The sequence below is a fragment of the Rhinopithecus roxellana genome, chromosome 12 (genome assembly GCF_007565055.1).
Source record: "Rhinopithecus roxellana isolate Shanxi Qingling chromosome 12, ASM756505v1, whole genome shotgun sequence".
NCBI lineage: Eukaryota > Metazoa > Chordata > Mammalia > Primates > Cercopithecidae > Rhinopithecus > Rhinopithecus roxellana.
The window spans coordinates 31,958,306-31,985,755 of record NC_044560.1 but is presented as its reverse complement, the minus strand read 5'-3'; the positions used below and the strand labels follow the sequence as shown (position 1 = coordinate 31,985,755).

General features: G+C 41.4%; 1 protein-coding gene across 2 annotated transcripts; it reads left to right on the top strand.

The window, feature by feature from the left end:
- Positions 1 to 25,998, top strand: ZNF585A (zinc finger protein 585A). 2 transcript variants are annotated; one of them, XM_010385660.2, is made up of 5 exons: positions 1 to 118; positions 2,683 to 2,898; positions 19,992 to 20,118; positions 20,388 to 20,480; positions 22,484 to 25,998. In XM_010385660.2, the coding sequence occupies exons 2-5, from the start codon at positions 2,827 to 2,829 to the stop codon at positions 24,499 to 24,501; spliced, it is 2,310 nt and encodes a 769-aa protein (XP_010383962.2). In that variant the 5' UTR covers positions 1 to 118; positions 2,683 to 2,826; the 3' UTR covers positions 24,502 to 25,998. The 2 variants fall into 2 exon arrangements, 1 of the variants encoding a protein (XP_010383962.2); XR_750382.2 differs by lacking the exons at positions 19,992 to 20,118; positions 20,388 to 20,480; positions 22,484 to 25,998 and adding an exon at positions 7,943 to 8,253 and having other exon boundaries at positions 2 to 118.
- The last annotated feature ends 1,452 nt before the right edge of the window (positions 25,999 to 27,450 follow it).

Here is a 27,450-nt window from a genome sequence, read left to right as displayed (position 1 = left end):
AACAGCCTACAAAGGGGAGGTGCTAGAAGTCGGACCGGAAGTGGAAGCGGTCCTCCAAGGCTTTTTTGCCGCTGGTGTCAGGAGTATTTTCATATCCCAATACAGAGAAATCTTTGAGGTGATTTTGGTTGGTCACGACTGGGGTTTCTGTGGAGCCAGTAATAGGGGGTGTCGAGGTTGCTTGTGGAGTTAGAGATTGTTTTGAGGGTTCGGTGATGGGGTTCTGTGGCGTACGTTGTTGTGACGGATTTCTCGGGTCATTGATGGGGCTCTTTGGGATGAGTGATTGAGGGTTGGGGGTCAGTGATGGGAGTCTGTGGTCAGTGACATAGCCTGTAGGGTCAGCTATGGTGATCGGTGAGGAGTGTAATCAGCTTGCTTTCTAACCTGAGTTGAAAGTTCAGCGTTTTAATTTTCAGTCTTCTTTAATATAAAAATTCTCAAGTTTTGGTGAATCTTTGTATAAAAAATTGTTCAAATCTAAGTGTTTTTTTCTTTGATCCATGAGTTATTTAGAAGTTCCTTTTTTGTTTTAAGTAATGTCTGTTTAATGCTCAAATTGAAAAGTTGCCTTATGACCTACTTCATGGACAGTTTTCATGAATGTCACATCTATTACATAAAAACGGTGTACTATGTTCTCTGATTGTATTGTTATAGATATTAATTAAGCATATATTTAAAAAATATATCTGTCTCCTCACAGATTGTCTGCTTAATTAATTAGAGGAAGGTAAAGTAGTCACTCTGGAAAGGTTCTTTGTCCATTTGCCCTTCCTTCTTCTTCTGCTTTATATATGTGAAATTATGTTATTAGGAACAATTGTGTGCACTTTATTTATTTATTTTGAGATGGAGTCTCGCTCTGTCGCCCAGGTTGGAGTGCAGTGGCGTGATCTCAGCTCACTGCAACCTCTGCCTAGTGGGTTCAAGCGATTCTCCTGCCTCAGCCTCCAGAGTAGCTGGGATTACAGGCGCGTGCCACCATGCCCAGCTAATTTTTTGTATTTTTTAGCAGAGAGGGGATTCACCATTTTGGCCAGGCTAGTCTCAAACTCCTGACCTCAAAGTGATCCACCTGCCTCGGCCTCCCAGAGTGCTGGGATTACGGGCATGAGCCACTGCGCCCGGCCTATGTGCATTTTTAATACGTTATAGATATGACTAAGTAGCTCAAAATATAACAATTCAAGCTCTACCAACAATTTATAAAATAATTCATTTTCCCAAATGCTTTTCCACCAATGGATATTGTTGCATTTCAAAAGTTTTTAAAATTTTGAGGGAAAATTATATCTAATTGCTCCGATGCATTTTCCAGTTACTAAAGTTGACATCTTTTTGGTTAATTGCCATTTGTTTCCTTTTCTGTGATTTTTCATATCTTTTGTCCTACTTTTTTTTTGTGGTATATTTTAACATAAAATTAGGAAATATCATCTAATCAAAAGTATCTGATTTTTCTGCTATAGTGTCTGTGTTTCCTCCTACGTGTAATAAGATCCCTCCTAGTCCACGACAGTGTTATACACATATATACTTCTAAAATTTATTTCAATAATCTTTGGGATTTCAAAAATACACATAATTAAGTGATCAGTCCTGCTGGCATTTGCTTACAGTGAATACTGTGTGATGGAGATCTAGTTTTTTTTTTCCAGGTGGCTAGCCAGTTATATCACTGCCACTTATGCAATGAATGTGTTATGCACACTCATTTAAATACCACTTTTGTCACATATATAGATCAATATTGTCTGGTATATTTATTGTTTTACTTGTTTTAATTACATTGTTTTTATATTGTTTTAATATCTGATAATGCATGGTAATCGCTGATATGTATTGTATGATTTTTGTGTGCCAGGGAGGTGTTGAGCACTTTACAAGTATTATCTCATTTAATTTTTGTAACTTTGAGATCAGCATTTTCATCCTCATTTCTGAAATTAAAAGTGAAGAAATGGCTGGGCACGGTGGCTCATGCCTGTAATCTCAGCACTTTGGGAGGCCGAGGTGAGCGGATCATGAGGTCAGATCGAGACCATCCTGGCCAACATGGTGAAACCTCGTCTTTACCAAAAGTTAGCTGGGCGTGGTGGCACAAGCCTGTAATCCCAGCTACTCGGGAGGCTGAGGCAGTAGAATTGCTTGAACCTGGGAGGCGGAGGTTGTAAGCCGAGATGGCACCACTGCACTCCAGCCTGGCAACAGAGCGAGACTCCGTCTCAAAAAAGAGTGAAGAAACTTCTGTTCTCGTAGGTGAAAAGTGGTAGAGCTGCAGTTCAAAAAATCTGCAGTGATGTTACTCCATCTCTCGTGACTTTTCCCATATTTCACTGTAACTAATACCTATCACAGGTTTTGTTAAATTTTATGTTCTCCACAGTGCTGCTTCTCAAAGTGTGGTCCCTGTACTGACAGCATCAGCGTTTCCTGGGCACTGGTTAGAAATGAAACTTCTTGGGTTCTACTTTTGACCTACTGAATCAGAAACTGTGGAGTAGGGCTAAGTATTTTTAACTGTGTTTCATTTAACAGGTCCTCCAGGTAACTTGAATGTGTACCTGTTTGAGAACCACTGCTTTGGTTTCTAGCTCAGGGACCTGCACCTTGATGTATCCAGGAAGTGCTTATGTGGTGAATATTAAATGACTGACTATGGGAACATTGTCTTTCCAGATTTCTGGGTGTCTCTGGGGAGCCCCTGGGCCAGATCTTCCTCCAGACTCCAGCCTACCTCTTCAGAGCAGCTCTGCTTGAGTTCACAGATGACTGCCAAGCTTCAGACACCCTAGAGAAAAAGGGTTGAGACCCAGTGTGGCCATGCCAGCTAATTGGACCTCATCTCAGAAATTTTCAGCCCTGGCTCCAGAGGATCAGGGCAGCTCCTGTGAGGTGAGGAGGAGTCGTCCCAGGGGGTGGAAATTCAATCCAGGAGTAGAAAGCTCTGAGCTGTCACTAGAACCTCATAACTGAGGGAGGCACCTAGGCCACAGGAAGCAGCTGGACTCTAAGACCTGCTGCTCCTGAAACAAATCTTGATCTTCCCATTGAGAATAAGCAACACGTAGGTAATGTCTTCATCTCTGGAGGCCACCTATGTGACAGTGGAGAGGTGCACTGTCAAGAAAAAACTGTTGTTTATTTTGTCATCACACTACATTGATCTTTGGGCTATGGATAGATTTTCCTAGTTAGAAGTCACTTTTCTATGGGATTTTCAAAGTATTTCTCTGTTTCTTCCTAAACTGCCTCCTCAAACACAAATATTTTCTTTCTTTTTTTTCAAATATCTGTTTTTTGGATATTGGTTCTCCATTTTTTTTCCCTCTACTGTTTTCTATTTCTTTGCTGCTCTCTTTTTCAGGAAGCTTTGTCACATTTGCCTTCCAGCTCTTCTTTTGAGTTTCTTGTTACCACCATCAACATTTTAATTCGATGTTTTAATTTTTAATAACTGTAATTTATTTTCTAAATATTCTTTTTGATTAGCATCTTGTTCTTATTTCATGAGTATAATTTTATTTCTTATACCTCTGGAGATATTGTGATAGTGTATTAGGAAAGTTTAGTTTTTTGAATAGGGAATATATACACTTAGTTCAAAAATAATGTTGGTAAAATGGGAAAAATAGTAAAAAATAAAAATTAAAAGCCACTAGAAATATAATTAAAGGCAACACACCCTGAAAAGTGTTATAGGGGGCCGGGCGCGGTGGCTGAAGCCTGTAATCCCAGCACTTTGGGAGGCCGAGGCGGGCGGATCACGAGGTCAGGAGATCGAGACCATCCTGGCTAATGCGGTGAAACCCCATCTCTACTAAGAATACAAAAAATCAACCAGGCATGGTGGCGGGCGCCTGTAGTCCCAGCTACTCGGGAGGCTGAGGCAGGAGAATGGCGTGAACCTGGGAGGCGGAGCTTGCAGTGAGCGGAGATTGCGCCACTGTACTCCAGCCTGGGTGACAGAGCGAGACTCTGTCTCAAAAAAAAAAAAAAAAAAAGAAAGTGTTATAGGAAACAAATTCAGGGGAAACATGAATCTGTGGTTCACCCACCTCTGTTCCCCACCTACCCCCACGTTTCTCAACATAGAGGACCAGTTTTATTCTTTTTCTTTGATTGCTTAGTTTTATAAACAAGTAAAAACAGCTACACATTTTTTTCTATTTCACAAAAGGTGCCATAGTAGACTAAATTTTCACACATTGCTTTTTAAATATTTGGTAAAATACAGATTATATTTTGAACTATGTAGCAGTAGACATTCTTTTGTCTTTCTGTTGCATGTGTAAGTCATAGTAGAATTTCATTTCAGGGTTTTAGTCACAGATAATAAGAATCTTAGCTGAATTTCACTGAACCTGTACTTCTGTTCCTATTGGGAAATTTTATGATTGGGTATCTTAATCATTTTTATCTAGAAGATATCTAGAAGATACGAAGGGTAGATTGAAGCAAAAGTTGTAATTGGTAAAGGTATAATTGGCAGTCACTTTTCTTAGGCAGAGTAAGGAGACTTACTTTTGTGGTTTGAAGATGATTTGATTTTTGCCTGTGCTCAAGTACAATGACAGAGTGTTCTTGATTTTGTCTTCTACCATGGTGGTCAGAGATTGGTCTTGTTTGCTGTTGGTGCTCCAAGAGATTATTTTTGTGTAGCGCCATGGAGAACACCATGAGTTAGCCGGCCCCTGCCAGGCTAGCTTCTAGCAAAACTGAGGTTTTTAACTGATAGTGCCAGGCTAACTCTCAGCAGTCAGGGGCTGCTTTTATCCTCATTTAAAAATAAAGGAATGAGCCAAAAGAAAGCTAGGGATGCAATTTAGGAATAGGTCAAAAGGAATGAGGAATTTAAGGTGAAAATCACTTGAAGTGATGAAGAGGATGGTTCATACTTAAAAAAGGAATAATATACAAATAAAAGTTATCAAAGTAATAATGTATCTTTGAACTATATTAAGTAAAAATGAACAGAAATCTTTAAATATACTATTGGCCATTTTAGTACACTACTCTAAAGGCAGACAAATAGAAACCTTTGCCATCATACTGATTCTGTTTTCTTTCTTTTTTTTTTTTTGTTTTCTTTTGATGGAGTCTTGCTCTGTTGCCAGGCTGGAGTGCAGTGGCGCAATCTCAGCTCACTGCAACCTACGCCTCCTGGGTTCAAGCGATTCCCCTGCCTCAGCCTCCCAAGTACCTGGGACTACAGGCGTGCACCACTACACCCAGCTAATTTTTTGTATTTTAGTAGAGATGGGGTTTCACTGTTTTAGCCAGGATGGTCTCCATCTCCTGACCTCGTGATCCATGCGCCTCGGCCTCCCAAAGTGCTGGGATTACAGGTATGAGCCACCATGCCTGACCTTGATTCTGTTTTCTAAGAGCATTAAATTAGAAATAAAAAGTAAGGCCTGGGGCAGTGGCTCACGCCTGTAACTCCAGCACTTCGGGAAGCCGAGGTGGGTGGATCACGAGGTCAGGAGTTCGAGACCAGCCTGGCCAACATGGTGAAACTCATCTGTACTAAAGATACAAAAAATTATTCGGGTATGGTTCCATGCACCAGTAATCCTAGCTACTTGGGAGGCTGAGGCTGAGAATTACTTGAACCTGGGAGGTGGAGGTTGTAGTGAGCTGAGATTGAGCCTTTGCACTCCAGGCTGGGTGACAGGGCAAGACTCCATCTCAAAAATAAAATAAAAATAAAAATAAAAAGTACAAGGTTCTTTTTTTTTTTTTTTTTTTTTTTTTGAGATGGAGTCTCGCTCTGTCGCCCAGGCTGGAGTGCAGTGGCCGGATCTCAGCTCACTGCAAGCTCCGCCTCCCGGGTCCACGCCATTCTCCTGCCTCAGCCTCCCGAGTAGCTGGGACTACAGGCGCCCGCCATCTCGCCCGGCTAATTTTTTGTATTTTTTAAGGGGAGACGGGGTTTCACTGTGTTAGCCAGGATGGTCTCGACCTCCTGACCTTGTGATCCGCCCGCCTTGGCCTCCCAAAGTGCTGGGATTACAGGCTTGAGCCACCGCGCCCGGCCAGTAAAAGGTTCTTATACAACAATGTGAATGTACTTCATGCCACTAAACTGGTCACTTAAAAATATTAAAATGGCAACTTTTATGTTATGTGTATTTTTACCACAATTAAAAAACATCTGGGGCCAGACGCAGTGGTTCATGCTTATAATCCCAGCACTTTGGGAGGCCAAGGTGGGCGAATCACTAGGTCAGGAGTTCGAGACCAGCCTGGCCAACATGGTGAAACCCCGTCTCTACTAAAAATACAAAAAATTAGCTGGGTATGTGGCAGGCGCCTGTAATCCCAGCTACTCAGGAGGCTGAGGCAGGAGAATCGCTTGAACCCAGGAGGCAGAGGTTGCAGTGAGCCGAGATTGTGCCACTGCACTCCAGCCCAGGCGACAGAGTGAGACCCCGTGTCGAAAAACAAATGAACAAACAAAAAAACGAAAAAAAAAAAAAAGCCATTTGGATAAAGTAGTGCATTTTAAAGTTTGTGTGGTAAGCTGGGTGTGGTGGCTCATGCCTATAATCCCAGCACTTTGGGAGGCTGAAGTGGGTCAATTGCTTGAGCTCAGGAGTTCGAGACCAGCCTGGGCAGCATGGTAAACCCTGTCTCTACAAAATACAAAAATTAGCCAAGTGTGGTGGTGCAGGCCTGTAGTCCCAGCTACTTGGGAGGCTGACATGGGAGGATCGATTGAGCCTGGGAGGTGGAGATTGCAGTGAGCTAAGATCATGCCGCTGTACTCCAGTCTAGGTGACACAGTGAGACCCTGTCTTATAAATAAATAAATAAATAAATAAATAAATAAATAAAGTTTGTGTGCCAAAGCTAACCTGTGGATAGAGGGGAAAAACTATAGATTTAATTGCTTCTTTTCGAAATCCTGGACATTTGGGAAAAAAAACAAAAACCTAAGGTATGAGTTTGACAGAAACACAAGTTGCTTCTATGTGTTGACAGTCAAGAAAAAGGAGTAAATATCTACATAATCAAAGACTGGGTGGCTGGGCATGGTGGCTCACACTTGTAATCCCAGCACTTTGGGAGACTAAAGTGGGTGGATCATGAGGTCAGGAGACCGAGACCATCCTAGCCAACATGGTGAAACTCCATCTCTACTACAAAAATTAGCCAGGTGTGGTGGTGCACACTTGTAGTCCCAGCTACTCAGGAGGCTGAGGCAGGAGAATCTCTTGAACCCAGGAGGCAGAGATTGTAGTGAGCCAAGATCACTCCACTACACTCCATCCTGGGCGACAGAGCAAGAGCGAGACTCCGTCTCAAAAAAAACAAAAAGACTGGGGCAGCATGGTGGGTCACACCTGTAATCCCAGCACTTTGGGAAGCTGAGGTGGGTGGATCTCTTGAGGCCAAGAGTTCGAGACCAGCCTAGCCAACATGGTGAAACCCCATCACTACTAAAAATATAAAAATTAGCAGGGTACCGCAGTGCAGGCCTGTAATCCCAGGTACTTGGGAGGCTGAGGCAGGAGAATCACTTGAATCTGGGAGGCGAAGCTTGCAGTGAGCCGAGATCATACCACTGCATTCCAGCCTGGAAGACAGAGCTAGACTAAAAAAAACAAAGAATGTAACAAAACAGGAGAAACAGTTACTTCCATATCTAAGATTCAGACAATCATGAATGAATATTATATAAAGTCATGCCAAAAATATGAAAGTATAAACAAAAGGATAAAAGGTTACAAAAAATAGATATAATTGTTAGGAATAAATGGTTCAAAGTCCTTGAAGAAATTAAAATGTTGATTCAGCATTTCCAACACAGTAAAAAATAATGGAAAGGTCATGCATTTTTACAGTTGGTTATTATGCTGAAGTTTTGGGTAAAGAATAATATCTAAAATTATTCTCAACCTTGCTTTTGGTTTTTGTTTTATTTTGTTTACAGTGTTAACCTTGATGCCTGAAAGAACTGGAAATTATGAAGATAGATTCAGAAGTCAAATATGTTAACTAACTGCATTGAAGAGTAGAAGAAAACAATAGCCTAGTAGGTTTTTACTGGGACTAGTGAAACAACTGCTATTTTCTCAGCAACCCACCCCAAAGTCAAAGTCAGAACTAAAATTGTAAAATATTTCAAAAATAATAAAAATGCTATCTATATATCAGAAGCTCTGGTATATAGCAAAACTGTACTAAAATAATTTAGAAAAATAATTTATCTCATGCAAATGAATAAAAAAATTAAATGAAAAAGATGAATTTCTTTTTTCTTTTTTCTTTTTTTTTGAGACGTAGTCTTGCTCTGTAGTCAGGCTAGAGTGCAGTGAGGTGATCTTGGCTCACTGCAACCTCCGCCTCCCGGGTTCAAGCAATTCTCCTGCCTCAGCTCCCCGCGTAGCTGGGGCTAAAGGCGCGCACCACCATGCCCAGCTAATGTTTTTTTTTGAGATGGAGCCTTGCTCTGTCGCCCAGGCTGGAGTGCAGTGGCACGATCTTGGCTCACTGCAAGTTCTGCCTCCCGGGTTCACGCCATTCTCCTGCCTCAGCCACTCAAGTAGCTGGGTCTATAGGCGCCCGCCACTGCACTTGGCTAATTTTTTGTATTTTTAGTAGAGACGGGGTTTCACTGTGTTATCCAGGATGGTCTCCATCTCCTGACCTCGAGATCCACCCACCTCAGCCTCCCAAAGTGCTGGGATTACAGGTGTGAGCCACCGCACCAGGTCTGTTTTTTGTAATTTTTTTTTAGTAGAGATGGGGTTGCACCATGTTGGCCAGGATGGTCTTGACTTTGACCTCGTGATCCACCTGCCTAGGCCTCCCAAAGTTCTGGGATTACAGATGTGAGCCACTGCGCCTGGCTGAAAAGGATGAATTTCTAGAACATTACCCCACCAAATCTTTAATTACCATTTACCACATTTTACTTCTAGGTTTTAAGATTTTCATTTTTTAACTTTACTTTTGGCCAGGTGTGGTGGCTCACACTTGTAATTCCAGCGCTTTGGGAGACTGAGGCGGGAGGATTGCTTGAGCCCATGAGTTTGAGACCAGCCTGCGCAACATAGTGAGACCCTGTCTCTACAACAAAAACCAAAATTAACTGAGTGTGGTGGCAGTGCGCCTGTGATCCCTGCTACTTGGGAGGCTGATACTGGAGGACTGCTTGAGCCTGTCAAGGCTGCAGTGAGCCACAACATTGCCACTACATCCAGCCTAGGTGACAGTGAGACCCTGTCTTGAAAACAAAAACAAAAGACTTTACTTTTAATAAGATTAGGATTGCAGCACTGGAGAAATTTACTTTTAGAGAGATTATTACGGGGTTTTTTTTGTTTGTTTTTTGTTTTGTTTTGGGATTGTTGCATAGGCACTTGAAAAAAATTGATAGCTTATCAATAAGATATATAGCTATGAGGTTTTTATAGTAGTACTCGTTTTTTTTCTACTTTGTCTCATGGAGCCGAGAGATATTTAAAGTTTCCCACTACAAATGTGTTTCTATCTATATTTTCCTATAGTTTTTTTCTTTTCTTTTTTTTTTTTTTTTGAGATGGAGTCTTGCTCTGTTGCCCAGGCTGGAGTGCAGTGGCACAATCTCAGCTCACTGCAAGCTCCGCCTTCCAGGTTCACACCATTCTCCTGCCTCAGCCTCCTGAGTAGTTGGGACTACAGGCGCCTGCCACGAGGCCGGCTAATTTTTGTGTTTTTAGTAGAGACAGGGTTTCACCGTGGTAGCCAGGATGGACTCGATCTCCTGATGTCATGATCGACCCGCCTCAGCCTCCCAAAGTGCTGGGATTACAGGAGTGAACCACCATGCCCGGCCTTTTTCCTATAGTTTTTGTTTATAAATTTTGATACTATGTAGTTTGGTGCACTAATAGTAAATACAGCATCTGAAACTCATTTCACATTGTATCCTTGTTTAATACTTTTTCCCCTACAATTCAGCCCTATCTAATATTGAGGTGGAGGCTCTTATTTCATTTCTGTTGGCAATTCCAGGTATGCCTTTGGTCATCTAAATTTCATCCTTTGGAGTTCTTGTGCTTTTTTTTTTTTTTTTTTCTGGAAAGATGCATTTTATGTTATGCTTCTGATGTTGCTATTTTATAAATCTTTCACTATATACTCTATATTTGTGCTTTGTTTCTGTGTGTCTTCCATGTAATTTGGAATGTTTGGATTCCTTTTTGTTTTTTTTTATTTTGGTGTGTGTCATCTTTATAATGTTAACTCCTTGAACTAAATATTCAAATCTACTCTTTAAGACAGTATTTATTAAATTTGTACTGTGAATAATGATAACAGTTCTAGTTCTATAGTGCCACTTCAAGTATTCTTTTGTTCATTGGGTATTTTTATTAAACTCCTTTTATTTTTTTTTCTATGTTTCTTTAAAAAAAAAACTTTATTTCCATCTCATGTTGCTTACTTCTCTTAATCTGCTCTTTGCCACCTTTTGTTTTTGCAGGGTCTTTTCATTTTTTTCAGGGACACTTTTATTTTTGTGTTGCATTTTTTTTTTTTTTTTACTGAGTTCTGTTCTTTTATTTTTCAGAAATTTGTATCACTATATTCTTAGTCTGTTTTTCCATAAGTAGTTAATTGTTTCAGTGAATTCCTTCAATTCATGGAGGATATGATTTCTTCTGTTGTATGTCAATTTATTTCTAGCGTATTCCTCTTAATCTCCTCTCTTTTTTTTTTACTCATAGCATCTTTGTACGTCAGATGTTTATTATCTTTGAATGAGGAGATTTCTTCCTGACAAACTGTTTGTGTAAGATCATTTGGTGAGGTGTCAAAACTCCATTCCAGCCTAACATGACATTGTCTTGATTCCCCATTACATTTTTTGATAACATGAGTTTTAGGGTCTGGGGTTTCAGTGTGTGTAGGGTATGAATATGCAAGTGTATGATGAAGAGAAAATTAGAGCATGCATATTCATTTCAGGTATATAGGAAACTTTTTGTTTTAACTTTTAGGTTTATAGGTACAAGGGCAGGTTTGTTACATAGGTTAACTTATATCATGGGGGTTTATTGTATAGACTTTCATCACCCGGGTATTAAGCCTAGTACCCATTAGTTATTTTTTCTGATCCTTTTCCTCCTTTCACCCTCCACCTTCCAAAAGGCCCCAGTGTGTATTGTTCCCCTCTTTGTGTCCATGTGTCCATGTGTTCTCATCATTTAGCTCCCACTTATAAGTGAGAACATGTGGTAGTTAGTTTCTGTTCCTGCATTCGTTTGCTAAGGATTATCACCTCCAGCTCCATCCACGTCCCTACAAAATACATGATCTCATTCTTTTTATGGCTGCATAGTATTCCCTGGTGTATTATACACCACATTTTCTTTATCCAGTTTATCACTGATGGGCATTTAGGTTGATTCCATGTCTTTGCTGTTGTGAATACTGCTGCAGAGAACATATGTGGGTATGTGTCTTTATAATACAATGATTTATATTCCTTTGGGTATATACCCAGTGACAGGATTGCTGGGTCAAATGGTATTTCTGTCTTTAGGTCTTTGAGTAGTCACCACACTATCTTCCACAAGGCCTGAACTAATTTACACTCCCACCAACAGTGTATAAGCCTTCCTTTTATTTTATTTTTATTTTTATGTTTTTTGAGACGGAGTCTCGCTCTGTCGCCCAGGCTGGAGTGCAGTGGCCGGATCTCAGCCCACTGCAAGCTCCGCCTCCCGGATTCATGCCATTCTCCTGCCTCAGCCTCCCGAGTAGCTGGGACTACAGGCGCCCGCCACCTCGCCCGGCTAGTTTTTTGTATTTCTTAGTAGAGACAGGGTTTCACCGTGTTGGCCAGGATGGTCTCGATCTCCTGACCTCGTGATCTGCCCGTCTCGGCCTCCCAAAGTGCTGGGATTACAGGCTTGAGCCACCACGCCCAGCCCTCAAGCCTTCTTTTAATAAATGGAGATGTTCTAAGCCTCATAAACAGAGTCAACACACATCACAAAGAAACAAATTGTGATCTTTGAACACAATTAAATGAATAAATTTAAAAAGTAGCTTTTAAGAATCATACTTTTAGGCTGGGTGTGGTGGTGAACGCCTGTAATCCCATCACTTTGGGAGGCCCAGATGGGTGGATGACCTGAGGTCAGGAGTTCAAGACCAGCCTTGCCAACATGGTGAAACCCCATCTCAACTAAAAATAGAAAAATTAGCCAGGCATAGTGGCCGGCACCTGTAGTCCCAGCTACTCTGTAGGCTGAAGCAGGAGAATCGCTTGAACCTGGGAGGCAGGGGTTGCAGTGAGCCGAGATTGCGCCACTGCAATGCTGCCTGGGTGACAGAGCGAGACTCCATCTCAAAAAAAAAAAAATACTTTCAGATATTAATGATCACAAGTATCTTTAACACATTTCTCTAAGTTCTTCCTGCGTGCTCATGCCCTCTCCTGAATTCAGAGACCTACTCATACATACGACTTCTTCTTTCTTAGAATAAAGTAAGCCAGAGAAAAAATGTTATTAAGAAAGTCAAAAGGAAGATATTTATATTTAATATTCATGAAGTGAAAGTGGATAATCGTAAAGGTTTTTATCTTTGTCGTCTTCACATTGAGCAGACTGAGGAGTAGGAGGAAAAGGAAGGTTTCGTTTTGTAGGCTCATGTGGCAGAGGTGAAAGAGGTGGAGAAGGTAGAAGGGGAGGCAGGAGAGTCATGCACACTGTGTAACTTTTATTGAAAAAAATTCATGTATCTGTGGACTTGTGTAGTTCAAACCTGTGCTGTTCAGGTTCAACTACAATTTATATTCTCTCTCATCAATTGTGCAATGAGTCTCTGATCTTCCAGTCTTGTCTATTCCCAAATGTTATGTAGGTTTTGAAAATAATCTTTCTTTAAGTAATATATATATTTCAATTTTTTATTTTGAAATTATTATAGATACATGAGGAGTTAGAAAATACAGTACAGGCCGGGTGCGGTGGCTCAAGCCTGTAATCCCAGCACTTTGGGAGGCCGAGACGGGCGGATCACGAGGTCAGGAGATCGAGACCATCCTGGCTAACACGGTGAAACCCCGTCTCTACTAAAAATACAAAAACTAGCTGGGCGAGGTAGCGGGCGCCTGTAGTCCCAGCTACTCGGGAGGCTGAGGCAAGAGAATGGCGTGAACCCGGGAGGCGGAGCTTGCAGTGAGCTGAGATCCGGCCACTGCACTCCAGCCCGGGCGACAGAGCAAGACTCTGTCTCAAAAAAAAAAAAAAAAAAGAAAATACAGTACAAAGAGTTCCCCCATAAATTCCAGTTTATTGTGGTACATGATACTTTTTATGGATTCTTGAATTCAATTTGCTGACATTTTGTTGGGAATGTTTGCATTTAAATTCATGAGAAATATTGGCCTGTAGTTTGTTTGTTTGTTTGTTTGTTTTTGAGACGGAGTCTTGCTCTGTTGCCCCGGCTGGAATGCAGTGGTGCGATCTCAGCTCACTGCAAGCTCCGCCTCCCAGGTTCCCGCCATTCTCCTGCCTCAGCCTCCCTAGTAGCTGGGACTACAGGCGCCCGCCACCTTGCCCGGCTAGTTTTTTATATTTTTAGTAGAGACGGGGTTTCACTGTGTTAGCCAGGATGGTATCGATCTCCTGACCTCGTGATCCACCTGTCTCGGCCTCCCAAAGTGCTGGGATTGCAGGCTTGAGCCACCGCGCCCGGCCAAGCCTGTAGTTTTTGTGTGTGTGTGTGTGTGTGTGGTTTTTTGTTGTTGTTGTTGTTGTTACTGTGTTTGTCTGATTTTGACATTGGAGTGATACCGGACTTAAGAATATTAGTTTGGGGCCGGGCACAGTGGCTCACGCCTATAATCCCACCAGCACTTTGGGAGGCCGAGGCGGGCAGATCACGAGGTCAGGAGATCGAGACCATCCTGGCTAACATGGTGAAACCCCGTCTCTACTGAAAATACAAAAAATTAGCTGGGCGTGGTGGTGGGCGCCTGTAGTCCCAGCTACTCTGGAGGCTGAGACAGGAGAATGGCATGAACCCAGGAGGCGGAGCTTGCAGTGAACCGAGTTCGCACCACTGTGCTCCAGCCTGGTCGACAGAGCAAGACTCCGTCTTAAAAACACAAAAACAAAAAAGCAAATATATATGTATAGATATATATATTAGTTTGGAAGTGTTTCCTCTCTTATTTTCTGGAAGAGATTATGTAAAAATGACACATTCTTCTTTATAAATTCGATAAATTCTCTGGTAAAAGCTGGGTATGGTGGCATGTGCCTGTAGACTCAGCTACTCAGGAGGCTGAGGCAGGAGGATCGCTTGAGCCCAGGAGTTCGAGGCTGCAGTGAGCTATGATCACACCACTGCTCTTCAGCCTGGATGACAGAGCAAGATCGTGTCTCAAAAAAAAAAAAAAAAAAAAAAAATTAAAAAGAAAAAAAAGAAGAATTATCTGGTAAAACTATCTGGCCTAGAGATATCTTTTTCAGGAGCTTTTAAATTATAAAGTTAAATTAATGTAATGGTCATAAGATTGTTCATCTTATCCACTTTCAAAGGTTTGAGTTTGGTAGTTTGTGATGTTTGAGGAATTGGCTTATTTTTTCTAAGTTATTGGATTTGTTAGCTTGGAGTGTTTATTTTTCTCATTGTATTTTGTTTTATTTATTTAGTTAGTTAGTTAATTAGTTAGTTAGTTAGTTTTTTGAGACAGAGTCTCACTGTGTCGCCCAGGCTGGAGTGCAGAGGCGGAATCTCAGCTCACTGCAAGCTCCGCCTCCCGGGTTTACACCATTCTCCTGCCTCAGCCTCCTGAGTAGCTGGGACGACAGGCACCCGCCACCATGGCCGGCTAGTTCTTTGTAGTTTTTTAGTAGAGACGGGGTTTCACCGTGTTAGCCAGCATGGTCTCGATCTCCAGACCTCGTGATCCGCCCGTCTCGGCCTCCCAAAGTGCTGGGATAACAGGCTTGAGCCACGGCGCCCAGCCTGCTCTTCTTTTTCTAGTTTATTATTTATTTATTTATTTATTTTTGAGACAGGGTCTGGCTCTGGTGCCCAGGTTGGAGTGCAGTGGCACCATCTCGGCTCACTGCATTCTCTGCCCTCCCAGGCTTAAGTGATTCTCCTGCCTCAGCCTCCCAAATAGCTGGGACCACAAGCTGCGCACTACCACACCTGGGTAATTTTTGTATTACTGATCGACATGGGGTTTTGCCATGTTTCCCAGGCTGATCTCGAACTCCTGGGCTCAAGCAGTCCTCCCACTTTGGCCTGCCAAAGTGTTGGGATTACAGGAGTGAGCCACCATGCTTGGCCTCTTTTTGTAGTTTTTGGAGACAGAAGCATACATTATTGATTTGTAGCTTTTTCCCTTTCCAATGTAATCCTTTAATACTATATATTTCCCTCTCAGCCTTGCTTTGCCTGCATCCCATAGATTTTGATAGGTTGTATTTTTACTGTCTATACATAGAACTCTGTGTATTTTAAATATTATTTTGGCGATGTCTTCTTTGACCTGTGGGTCATTAAAGAAGAGTGCTATTAATTTTCAAATATTTTGTGGGTTTTTAAGGTTGTTTTTATTTGTTATTTATTCATTTGCTTGGTGATTTTCTCTGTTTTGTTTCTGGTATTAATTTTTGTTTGATTCCCTTGTGGAACATACTTTGTATTGTTTTAATTCTTATAAACTTGTTGAGGTTTGTTTCACAGCCTAGGATATGGTTTATCATGCTCACTTTTCTATGGGTGCTTGAAAAGAATGTGCATTCTGCTGTTGTTTGTTGCAGCTGCCTTTTCTATAACCTTGATGATGTCCTGTCTAGTATTTTGATAAATTGCTAAGGTGAGGGAGGAATATTCAAGTCTCTAGTATACTTTCTTTAAATGTATACAGCTCCATGTGGTAATAGACATTCCTTTAATTGTGCAATTCCAAGTTAGATTTTTTAAATTTGGAGGATCATGTATTTTGTTTCCAATAAGCATTTTGTTATGAAAAAAATTAAATATATGCAAAAGTAAAGATAATAGTATAAAGATTCCTTTCACTGATTGTCCCTGTCACCCAGTTTCAGTCGTCATCAACGTTCTGCCTTTTTTTTTTGAGTTGGAGTCTCGCTCTGTTGCCCAGGCTGGAGTGGCATGACCTCAGCTCACTGTAATCTCCACCTCCTGGGTTCAAGTGATTCTCATGCCTCAGCCTCCTGGGTAGCTGGGATTACAGGTGTTTGCCACCATATCCAGCTAATTTTTGTATTTTTTGGTAGAGATGAGGTTTCTCAAACAGGCTGGTCTCAAACCCCTGACCTCAAGCAATCCACTTGCCTTGGACTCCCAAAGTGCTGGGACTACAGGCATGAGCCACCATGCCTGGCCCATTCTGCCATTCTTACTTCATCTGAAACCGCCTCCCATTCAGCGGCTAGATTATTTTAAAGCAAATCTAAAAAAAACATGTTTTGTCTAAAAATGCCTTGATATATATCTCAAAGATATATGAATTCCTTTTTTCTTTTTTGTTTTTTGTTTTTTTTTTTTTTTTTTGAGACGGAGTCTCGGAGTCTCGCTCTGTCGCCCAGGCTGGAGTGCAGTGGCCGGATCTCAGCTCACTGCAAGCTCCGCCTCCCGGGTTTACGCCATTCTCCTGCCTCAGCCTCCCGAGCAGCTGGGACTACAGGCGCCTGCCACCTCGCCCGGCTAGCTTTTTGTATTTTTTTGGAGAGACGGGGTTTCACTGTGTTAGCCAGGATGGTCTCGATCTCCTGACCTCGTGATCCGCCCGCCTCGGCCTCCCAAAGTGCTGGGATTACAGGCTTGAGCCACCGCGCCCGGCCCCTTTCTTTTTTGTTTAGCATAACCAGGAAGCTAATGTCACACAACAAAATAACAGTAATTCCTTGATACCCTCTAATACCCACTATTTGCATTTCTCTAAATTGTCATAAATATTTTTTTAAGATTGGTTCATTTTAATTAGGAGCGAAAGTCCACAAGTCGCATTCAGTTAGTATGGTTCTTAAGTCTCTATTAATAAAGAAAATATTCCCTTCCACGTCCACTCTCTTGTAATTAATTTTTTGAAGAAGTGGGTCATTTGCTACCTTCTGAATATAGCTGATGTCTTGGTCTTCATATTGTTCAGTATGTTTCACTCTCCTTCCCACTCCTGTGAATGGCTTGTTAGATCTGGAGGCTTGGTGAGATAGGGGTTTGAATTTTATCTTTTGGCAAGAATACTTCATAAGTAGTGTAATGAAATTAATTACTATGCCATGTCAGCAGGCCTACGAGAGCTGGTTCGTGGATGCAGATGTCACTAGCTGATCTGTCCATTGTACACTTCCCTTCAGCCTTTCAACTGAAACATTCCAACAGCCATTAATGATTATTGCCTCCGTTATTTCATTAGTAGTTATACATGGTGGTATTTTAATTTTATCCTAACTTCTTTATTTATTAGCTAGAATCATTCTGTAAAGAACTTCTCCAGCCAGGCAAAGTAGTTCACACCTGTAACCCCAGCGCTTTGGGAGGCCGAGGCAGGTAGATCGTGAGGTCAGGAGATTGAGACCATCCTGGCCAGCATGGTGAAACCCTGTCTCTATTAAAAATACAAAAGTTAGCGTGGTGTGGTGGCAGGTGCCTGTAATCCCAGCTACTCGGGAGTCTGAGGCAGAGAATTGCTTGAACCCAGGAGGTGGAGGTTGCAGTGAGCTGAGATCGCACCACTGCGCTCCAGCCTGGGTGACAGAGTAAGACTCTTGTCTGAAAAAAATAAAAGAGGCCGGGCGCGGTGGCTCAAGCCTGTAATCCCAGCACTTTGGGAGGCCGAGACGGGCGGATCACGAGGTCAGGAGATCGAGACCATCCTGGCGAACACGGTGAAACCCCGTCTCTACTAAAAAAAAAAATACAAAAAAACTAGCCGGGCGAGGTGGCGGGCGCCTGTAATCCCAGCTACTCGGGAGGCTGAGGCAGGAGAATGGCGTAAACCCAGGAGGCGGAGCTTTCAGTGAGCTGAGATCCGGCCACTGCACTCCAGCCTGGGCGACAGAGCGAGACTCTGTCTCAGAAAAAAAAATAAAAAATAAAAAATAAAAAATAAATAAAAAAATAAAAAATAAAAAAGAGCTTTTCCTCACCAACTGTTTGGTTATTCTGTAATACAGAACTTAAAAAAAACATTTAGATATAAATCTGATTACCTTAATTACCATTACTGAAAGTAAAAATTCCATACTTTGACCAAACAGTTTTTCCTATACTGCTTTTCTGACACATCAGGCAGACTTCTCTCCATTTATATAAACCTATTTGCTGTTCCCTAAACTTGTAGTGTATTTTTCTATCTCTAGACCCTTTATTCTTGTCTTTTCTGGGCATTGTCCCCCTCACCCCATATTCTGGGTTACACTTTGTATCTTCCAAGTTAAATTTGTCAACTCTATGGAATGTAAACTTACTCCCTCATGTAACATGTACTTTTTGTTTCTTTGGGCCCTCAGTATGTTCCACATAAGGCATCTGCTTTCCAATACCTTAATGAATTTGTTATGTCTTCTTTTTAAAAAAACTTCAGTCTAATTTATTTTCAAAGTTTTTTTTTTTTTTTTTTTTTTTTTTTTTTGAGACGGAGTGTTGCTCTGTCGCCCAGACTGGAGTGCGGTGGCGCAATCTCAGCTCACTGCCAGCTCCACCTCCCGGGTTTATGCCATTCTCCTGCCTCAGCCTCCCGAGTAGCTGGGACTACAGGCACCTGCCACCGCGCCCGGCTAATTTTTTGTATTTTTAGTAGAGATGGGGTTTCACCGTGTTAGCCAGGATGGTCTCGATCTCTTGACCTTGTGATCCGCCCGCCTCGGCCTCCCAAAGTGCTGGGATTACAGGAGTGAGCTACCGCACCTGGCCTATTTTCCACGTCTTTTAAGTTGCTAGAAGATTGGACACATAATTATTTCTGTGTTCCCAGGGCTAGCATAAGGGCTCATCCTAAACTGATCAGAAAGTGTTTCTCAGGTTATTCATCCAGTTGCTAGGAAACTAAAACATAGCTTATTTCAATTGCCAGTTTTGAAAAATGAGTAATCGACTGACTGTAGTACAGAACAAATGGCAGAAATTCTTGATGGGATTTCTGTGTTCCACAACATACGTAAAAGTATTTAATATGCACATATATAAAATATTTCTTAGAAATTCCCGGATTATACAGGTGTATACAGTTGTCAAAACTTTACATGGTAAATTAAAGATTGGTCCTTTTAATTGTATATAAATTTTACCTAAGAAAGGTTAACGAGTTTTACACCCTAGTTCATGCTTTGCATTTTGAAGTATTAGGAGAGGCTGGGCTCAGTGGCTCATGCCTGTAATCCCAGCATTTTGGGAGGCTGAAGCGGGTGGATCGCCTGAGGTCAGCAGTTCAAGACCAGCCTTACCAACATGGCAAAACCCTGTGTCTACTATAAATAAAAAAATTAGCTGGGCGTGGTGGCGCATTCCTATAATCCCAGCTACTCGGGAGGCTGAGGTAGGAGAATCACTTGAACCTGGAGGCAGAGGTTGCAGTGAGCCCAGATCATGCCGTTGCATTCCAGCCTGGGCAACAGAGTGAGACTCTGTTTCAAAAAAAAAAAAAAAGAAGAAGTATTAGAAGTATTAGGAGGAAGTGTGGTGTCATCTGCAACTTACTTTGAAATGTACAAAGAAGCAAGCTGGATAGATAAAAGAATGGCTTAGATGTATGATAAAGCAAGTAAAGCGTTAATGATAGATTCTAGGTGGTAGGTATACATTTCTTACTGTACAATTATTTTAAATTGTCTGTATGTTTGAAAATTTTCATAATAAAGTATTAGAGAAATGGGAGTGAGTTTTTAAAAAGAGAATGTAAATTTAAAACAACAAGAACCGTATTCCATATTCGTAAATATAGTCTCTCCAATCCCCTAAACTGACTATGCACATTGAACAGGAATGTGCCCTTACAGGGATCAGTGTCCTTCAGGGATGTGGCTATCAATTTCAGCAGAGAGGAATGGCAGCACCTGGACCCTTCTCAGAGAAATCTGTACCGGGATGTGATGCTGGAGACCTACAGCCACCTGCTCTCAGTAGGTAAGCACAGTCACCTTCATTTCTGAAAGGAGGCCTCACTGAGAGTGTTTCCATTCTCATTGATGAATGCTGTCCGCATCTTAAATAGGTGATGATTTTGTCCTTGATTTGTCTAAAATCCTTTATTTGTTTAGGGCACTCAGAATATTACCCTGAAAAGTTATGGTTATTTTTCTGAAGAAAAAAATCTTCATCAAAGAATAAGTTTATTGGCTGGGCCCTGAAACACAATTAGCTGGACCCAGACCTTTATCATTTCCCATGAACAGGGTATCAAGTTCCTGAAGCAGAGGTGGTCATGTTGGAGCAAGGAAAGGAACCATGGGCACTGCAGGGTGAGAGGCCACGTCAAAGCTGCCCAGGTGAGCGAAGCGGGTGTGACTCGGGTAGATGGGAGATCGGAGGAAATCTCAGCTGTCTTGGGAAACACCAACACCCTTGGAATACTATTAAGATGCTTTTTCTGGAAAGTTCTGAATGTTTTTGTATTGCTTGATGCCCCTTGGCCTCTCATATCACTAAATGCATTCTCCCTGGATGACTTTTGTCATTTTTTTTTGTTACAGCTTCGGTCACAGCCTGGGCTGTATTGTCTAGGCTGGAGTGCAGTGGCATGATGTCAGCTCACTGCAAATTCCACCTACTGGGTTCAAGCGATTTTCGTGCCTCAGCCACCCAAGTAGATAGGATTACAAGCGTGTGCCACCATGCCCAGCTAATTTTTGTATTTTTAGTAGAGGCAGGGTTTCACCATGTTGGCCAGGTTGGTCTCGAACACCTGACCTCAAGTGATCCACTCGCCTCGGCCTCCCAAAGTGCTGGGATTACAGGCGTGAGCCACTGAGCCTGGCTGACCTTTGTCACTTCTGTGTTCTTCTTTGGCTTTGTGGATTCTGAATCATGTGCCAGTCTGCTTCATTTATTTAGGAGAATTAAGAGATCTTTCTTCCTTGGTTTAACATTCTTCTTTTCTCCTACATTCCCCATAGTCCTAGAGTTTTTCTTTTACCTTTAGACATTCATGGATCTGCTTTGTTTCAAAGTTACTCTGTGTCACACACTCCCATTACTGCTAGTCACCTTTATTTCTTTTCTTTTTTTCTTTTCTTTCTTTCCTTTTTTTTTTTTTTTTTTTTTTTTTTTTTTTTTTACTTTGAGGTGCCTCAGAGCTTTCTGTCCAATCAGCCTCTCTTTTTGTTTTCTGCAGAGGAGTGGCCATGAAATGTCTTGCTTCTTCCGAGTCCTTCATGCCTGGATAAGCTGATGACTTGGGGGTCACTGTTACTTAATCTTTGGGATTATCTTTCTGCTGTGTTTAACATGATTAATCGCCCTTCCTGACCTTTCTTCCTGATGTTGCTTGAGTGATTCCACATTGACCAGGGTTCGTTTTTGTTGTTGTTGATTTTGATTGCTTTATTTTTATAGTTTACCTGATGAGGTTTGAGTTGAATCATAGGCCTCAGTTTAAGACACACTATCGTCATGAGTCTGGGTCAGGATTCTCTCTTATTTATTTTTTGATTTATTCCTTTTTCTGTTTCCCCCACACCCATTTTTCTGCCTGTCACAAGCCACTGTTTTATATGATGGAAACATTTTTGATTTCATGCATGTTGTAAGTGAATTAAGAGTTTGGATCATTAGTTTATCTGAATGATGCTGTGGTATATATACTGTTTTTTGCGTTACTTTTTCCACATCTGTCCATGGTGTTATCTGTTCATCTAGTTTATTTCCTCTAACTGCTGAATTGTTTTCCAGAATGTTTCCTATCAACACTATCACCGCCTTCCTCTTCACGTTACTCACCCTCACCCTTTTCTCTGTGTTCAGCCTGGATGAGTCATTTGTACCATACCCCCTAGCCTCTGCTGGCTGGTCTTTGAACTAAAATCACCTGTTTCTCATTTGAGCAGAGGAGTTTAGGTTTCAGACCTTATAGCAGGGAATCTCTGAAGAGGTTTCTTTCCATATTGAAAGAAAAGGGCATGATGAAAGTAATGTGAGATTCTATTTTAGTCTAGAATAATTGTGATGATTGGTGACAAATACAGAGCTATCAGTGGAGAAAATAAATATCAAAATGATGTTGCTTTCATCAAGAAAATATTGATAACAAAAAAAAGAAAATATTGGTAACAAAGAGGCATTATGACTATAAGGATAGTAGAAAAATAATTCATGTGAACCCAAACATCATTTCTCCTCCCAAAAGACCCCATCAATGTGGCTCATTTGGAAATAGTTTAAAGCATAATTTAGATTTATACAGTCATAATAAAAATAATGCTTCAAAGAATGTTAAAAAGATTACCACATGATAAAATGTCTTCCTATACTAACCGTGAGTGTATTCCAACAGGAGAGAAATTATGGGACCATAATCAGTGTAGAAAAATCCTCAGTTATAAACAAGTATCCTCTCAACCACAAAAAGTTTATCCCGGGGAGAAACCTTATGAATGCGCTGAATTTGAAAAGATATTCACCCAGAAGTCACAGCTCAAAGTACACCTGAAAGTTCTTGCAGGAGAAAAGCTCTATGTATGCATTGAATGTGGGAAGGCTTTTGTACAGAAGCCAGAATTTGTTATACACCAGAAAACCCATATGAGAGAGAAACCCTTTAAATGCAATGAATGTGGAAAATCCTTTTTTCAAGTATCGTCTCTCTTCAGACATCAGAGAATTCATACTGGAGAGAAACTCTATGAATGCAGCCAATGTGGGAAAGGCTTCTCTTATAACTCAGATCTCAGTATACACGAGAAAATTCATACTGGAGAAAGACACCATGAATGCACTGACTGTGGCAAAGCATTCACACAAAAGTCCACACTCAAGATGCATCAGAAAATCCACACAGGCGAGAGATCCTACATCTGTATTGAATGTGGACAGGCCTTCATCCAGAAGACTCATTTGATTGCACACCGAAGAATTCATACTGGAGAAAAACCATATGAGTGCAGTAACTGTGGCAAATCCTTCATTTCCAAGTCACAACTTCAGGTACATCAACGCGTTCACACAAGAGTGAAGCCCTATATATGTACAGAATATGGGAAGGTCTTCAGCAATAATTCCAACCTCATTACACATAAGAAAGTTCAAATTAGAGAGAAATCTTCTATATGTACTGAGTGTGGGAAGGCCTTTACCTACAGGTCAGAGTTGATTATTCATCAGAGAATTCACACTGGAGAGAAACCATATGAATGCAGTGACTGTGGAAAAGCCTTCACTCAGAAGTCAGCACTCACAGTGCATCAGAGAATTCATACAGGAGAAAAATCATATGTATGCATGAAATGCGGACTGGCCTTCATTCAGAAGGCACATTTGATTGCACATCAAATAATTCATACTGGAGAGAAACCTTATAAATGTGGTCACTGTGGGAAATTGTTTACTTCCAAGTCTCAACTCCATGTTCATAAACGAATTCACACAGGAGAAAAACCCTATATGTGCAATAAATGTGGGAAGGCATTCACCAACCGGTCAAATCTCATTACACATCAGAAAACTCATACAGGAGAGAAATCTTATATATGTTCCAAATGTGGAAAGGCCTTCACCCAGAGGTCAGACTTGATTACACATCAGAGAATCCATACTGGGGAGAAGCCTTATGAATGCAATACTTGTGGAAAAGCCTTCACTCAGAAGTCACACCTCAATATACACCAGAAAATTCATACTGGAGAGAGACAGTATGAATGCCACGAATGTGGGAAAGCCTTCAACCAGAAGTCGATACTCATTGTTCATCAGAAAATTCATACAGGAGAGAAACCCTATGTATGCACTGAATGTGGAAGAGCTTTCATCCGCAAGTCAAACTTTATTACTCATCAAAGAATTCATACCGGAGAGAAACCTTATGAATGCAGTGATTGTGGGAAATCCTTTACCTCCAAGTCTCAGCTCCTGGTGCATCAGCCAATTCACACAGGAGAGAAACCCTATGTGTGTGCCGAGTGTGGGAAGGCCTTTAGTGGCAGGTCAAATCTCAGTAAGCACCAGAAAACTCATACCGGAGAGAAGCCCTACATTTGTTCTGAATGTGGGAAGACCTTTCGACAGAAGTCAGAGTTGATTACACATCATAGAATTCATACTGGAGAGAAACCGTACGAGTGCAGTGACTGTGGGAAGTCTTTCACTAAAAAATCACAGCTCCAAGTGCATCAACGAATTCACACTGGAGAGAAGCCTTACGTGTGTGCTGAGTGTGGGAAGGCCTTTACTGACAGGTCAAATTTAAATAAACATCAGACAACACACACTGGAGACAAACCCTACAAGTGTGGCATCTGTGGGAAAGGCTTCGTTCAGAAATCAGTGTTCAGCGTCCATCAGAGCAGCCACACTTGAGAGAAACAGTGTGAGAAAACCCCACTGAGGGTTGGGTCTGACTGTACACACTGTTGCGTGCATGCAGCAGAGAAATATGTATATTATTGTAAATAGAAACAGCCACATCAGAATGTCACACATGGCTGTTCTGGAGAGGGCCCCTAAGAAGGCACAGGGGACGAGACGAGGGACCCTTCCTACATTGTCACTATCCCCAGCAAACCTTGGGGCATTATTCATACTGACAAGGAACTGAGTCAATTTGGTGAATAGGAAAAGCCTTCTCATGAAAACGACAATAGAACACTGTTACCAAATTCTTCATAAGAAAGATCATATTATGTTAATGATAATCCTGTTTACTGTGGATTAGGTATAGTGCCAACAAATTGAATGATAAAGCAACATAATACATAGTTATTTTGATAGTGATGGATCCTAAGTTATGTAAGTTGTTCGTTGCGGAACACATTGTGTAACAGACTCGTGGGTGTTTTTATTTCTCATTCAAATCTACCACAGTTGGTCATTTCCAACCCTCATTCAATATTTCTATCAAGAAAGAGATGCTACAATAAAAAAAGAAAAAACCTTTGTGTATACAGATGTAAACCTCAGAATGTATGTTGAGTCCCCATTGTCATCTAGCACCAAGACTTGCAACCCCCTCAGTATCTACCAGGACTGTCTCTCAACCTCACAGGCCCTCAGCACATTGTGTTTTGACCCCCAGCACAGTGTCTTGTGAACTCCCATCTCCTTCAAGGAAGCTTCTGAGGTAAGAATTTTCAGGTCATCTGAGACAACTTAAATCTCCCTTCTGCTGTCACAGTTCTTCCACCTCAGTTGCTTTTTTTTTTTTTTTATTACTCATCACTGACTTAAAGCTTAGCATTTGGCTTCCTTATTGATGTGACTTTCATGTAACAGATTAATAACTTAAATGAAAACCAACACAACCATATGGTTAGGGCTGGAAAGGACCACAATGCCTGGCTATTTTTCCCATTTTACCTTACTCTTAGATGTGTGTCACACTTCATCAGTTCCAGGAAATAGTTTCTGGAGATCTCCTCATTACCTCTTTTACAATCACCTCACTCCAGCATGATGTCTGTTACCTCCTCCCACTTGTGATCATGTCTAGTAAGGTCCACTCTCTATTCTGCGTGATGACCACTTATTACAATCCTCAGAATCGGGGACAGTGGTGTGCCCCCCGCAATACAATGGTTACTATCTCCTGATACTTTTATTACACTTCCAGCAGGATGTCTTGTGATCCCCCTTACTGATTTTTCCCTCACAATGATGAACAATTATCTCCCATTACTCACCTAGCAGTATCTAACTGTGCCTAACACAGCATGTGGGAATGCCTTCAATACGGTGGATGCTGTTAACTTCCTTCCTTCCACTCAAGTAAGGGCAGTGGCTTACAATGAACCATAATGTCCACCTTTCCCAACTGTATTTTGGAGCCTCTTCTGTCCCCTTCTTTATAGGATCCCAGTTTAAAAAAAAAAAAAAAAAAAAAAAAACTAGCCCAATGTCTATTGATGCCCATTAATCACTAACACAGTGTCTGACCCCTCCTTAAATTTTGATGGTATCTCTTGGCTCCCCATTGGCCCCTGTTAACCCAATGTCTGCTGATTCCCAACTTCCCACATTGCTTCATGAGGTGCCTTAGTCACTGTTGGCTACTGTACTTTTTCCAAAATTACATCTCCATGTTTGCTTGATCATGATCCCTGGAAGACGGTGATGAGGACGAGGTCCCAGCTTCATAGACCTTTTTCTCTGAGGTCCCCCCAAGGCACAATGGAATGATGGACCTAGGGTAGGCCAGGGATGATCTGGAGATCTCAGGAGATCACAAGCTGGGCTTCCTGTCAACTACATGAGTAGAGGTGTGAGCAGAACAGTGAAAGCTGTCTATATTCGTTCAAATTCTGGTGCCAACACTGATCCACATAGGGACCCTCAGCCTTCACAGAAACCTCCTCTGGGCCTCAATTGCCTCACTTGTAAAATGGGATTATGGGAGAATGAAGTGACTTTTTTTGGGTCACCTGATGGATGGGATCTGAGTCAGCAGGGCCCAGTGAGAGCATCCTGTTAATATTAGTCATCCATCAACATAAGCATCTGACTATCCTCCATATGCCCAAGCCTTATGAAGGGAAACAATTTATTGTAAATGACTTTTGATTATTTCTCTTATATATGTATTGTAACAATAGTGTAATATTTACATATATGTGTATATGCATATGCCCATATGTACAGAAGGCTTCATTTTTTAGAGTGGTTTTAGGTTCAAAGCAAACTTGGGTAGAAATTACAGAGGTTTCCCATATATCCCCTCATCCACATATGCATAGCCTCGCACATTATCAGCATTCCTCTCAGAGTGGTATATTTGTTATAATTGGTGAACCTTCACTGACACTCATTATCACCCCAAGTCTCTAGGGTTCATTCTTGGTATAACACATAGAATGTATCTTGTACTTTCCGCTTGTTGGAACAAGTGGATCATGGCACGTATCCACCGTTATACACAGAGTAGTTTCACTGCCGTAAAAATCCTCTGTGTTCTGCCTGTCTTCCCTTCGTCCCCTCTAACCCTGGCAACCTTTTTTCTGTCTCCATAGTTTTACCTTTTACCTTTTATATCATATAGTTGAAATCATACAGGTTGTAGCCTTTTCAGATTGACTTCTTTCACTTAGTAATGCAGATTTAAGTTTCCTCCATGTCTTTTCATGGCTTGATATTGCATTTCTTTTTAGTGCCAAATTATGTTCCATTGTCTGGGGGTTTATTTATTGACCTACTGAAGGACTGTTGGATGTTTCCAAGTTTTGGCAATTATAAGGAAAGCTGCTATAAATATCTGTGCAGGCTTTTTGTGTGGACATAACTGAAATATTTTTAAAGTTATATTTATTGAGGTATCAT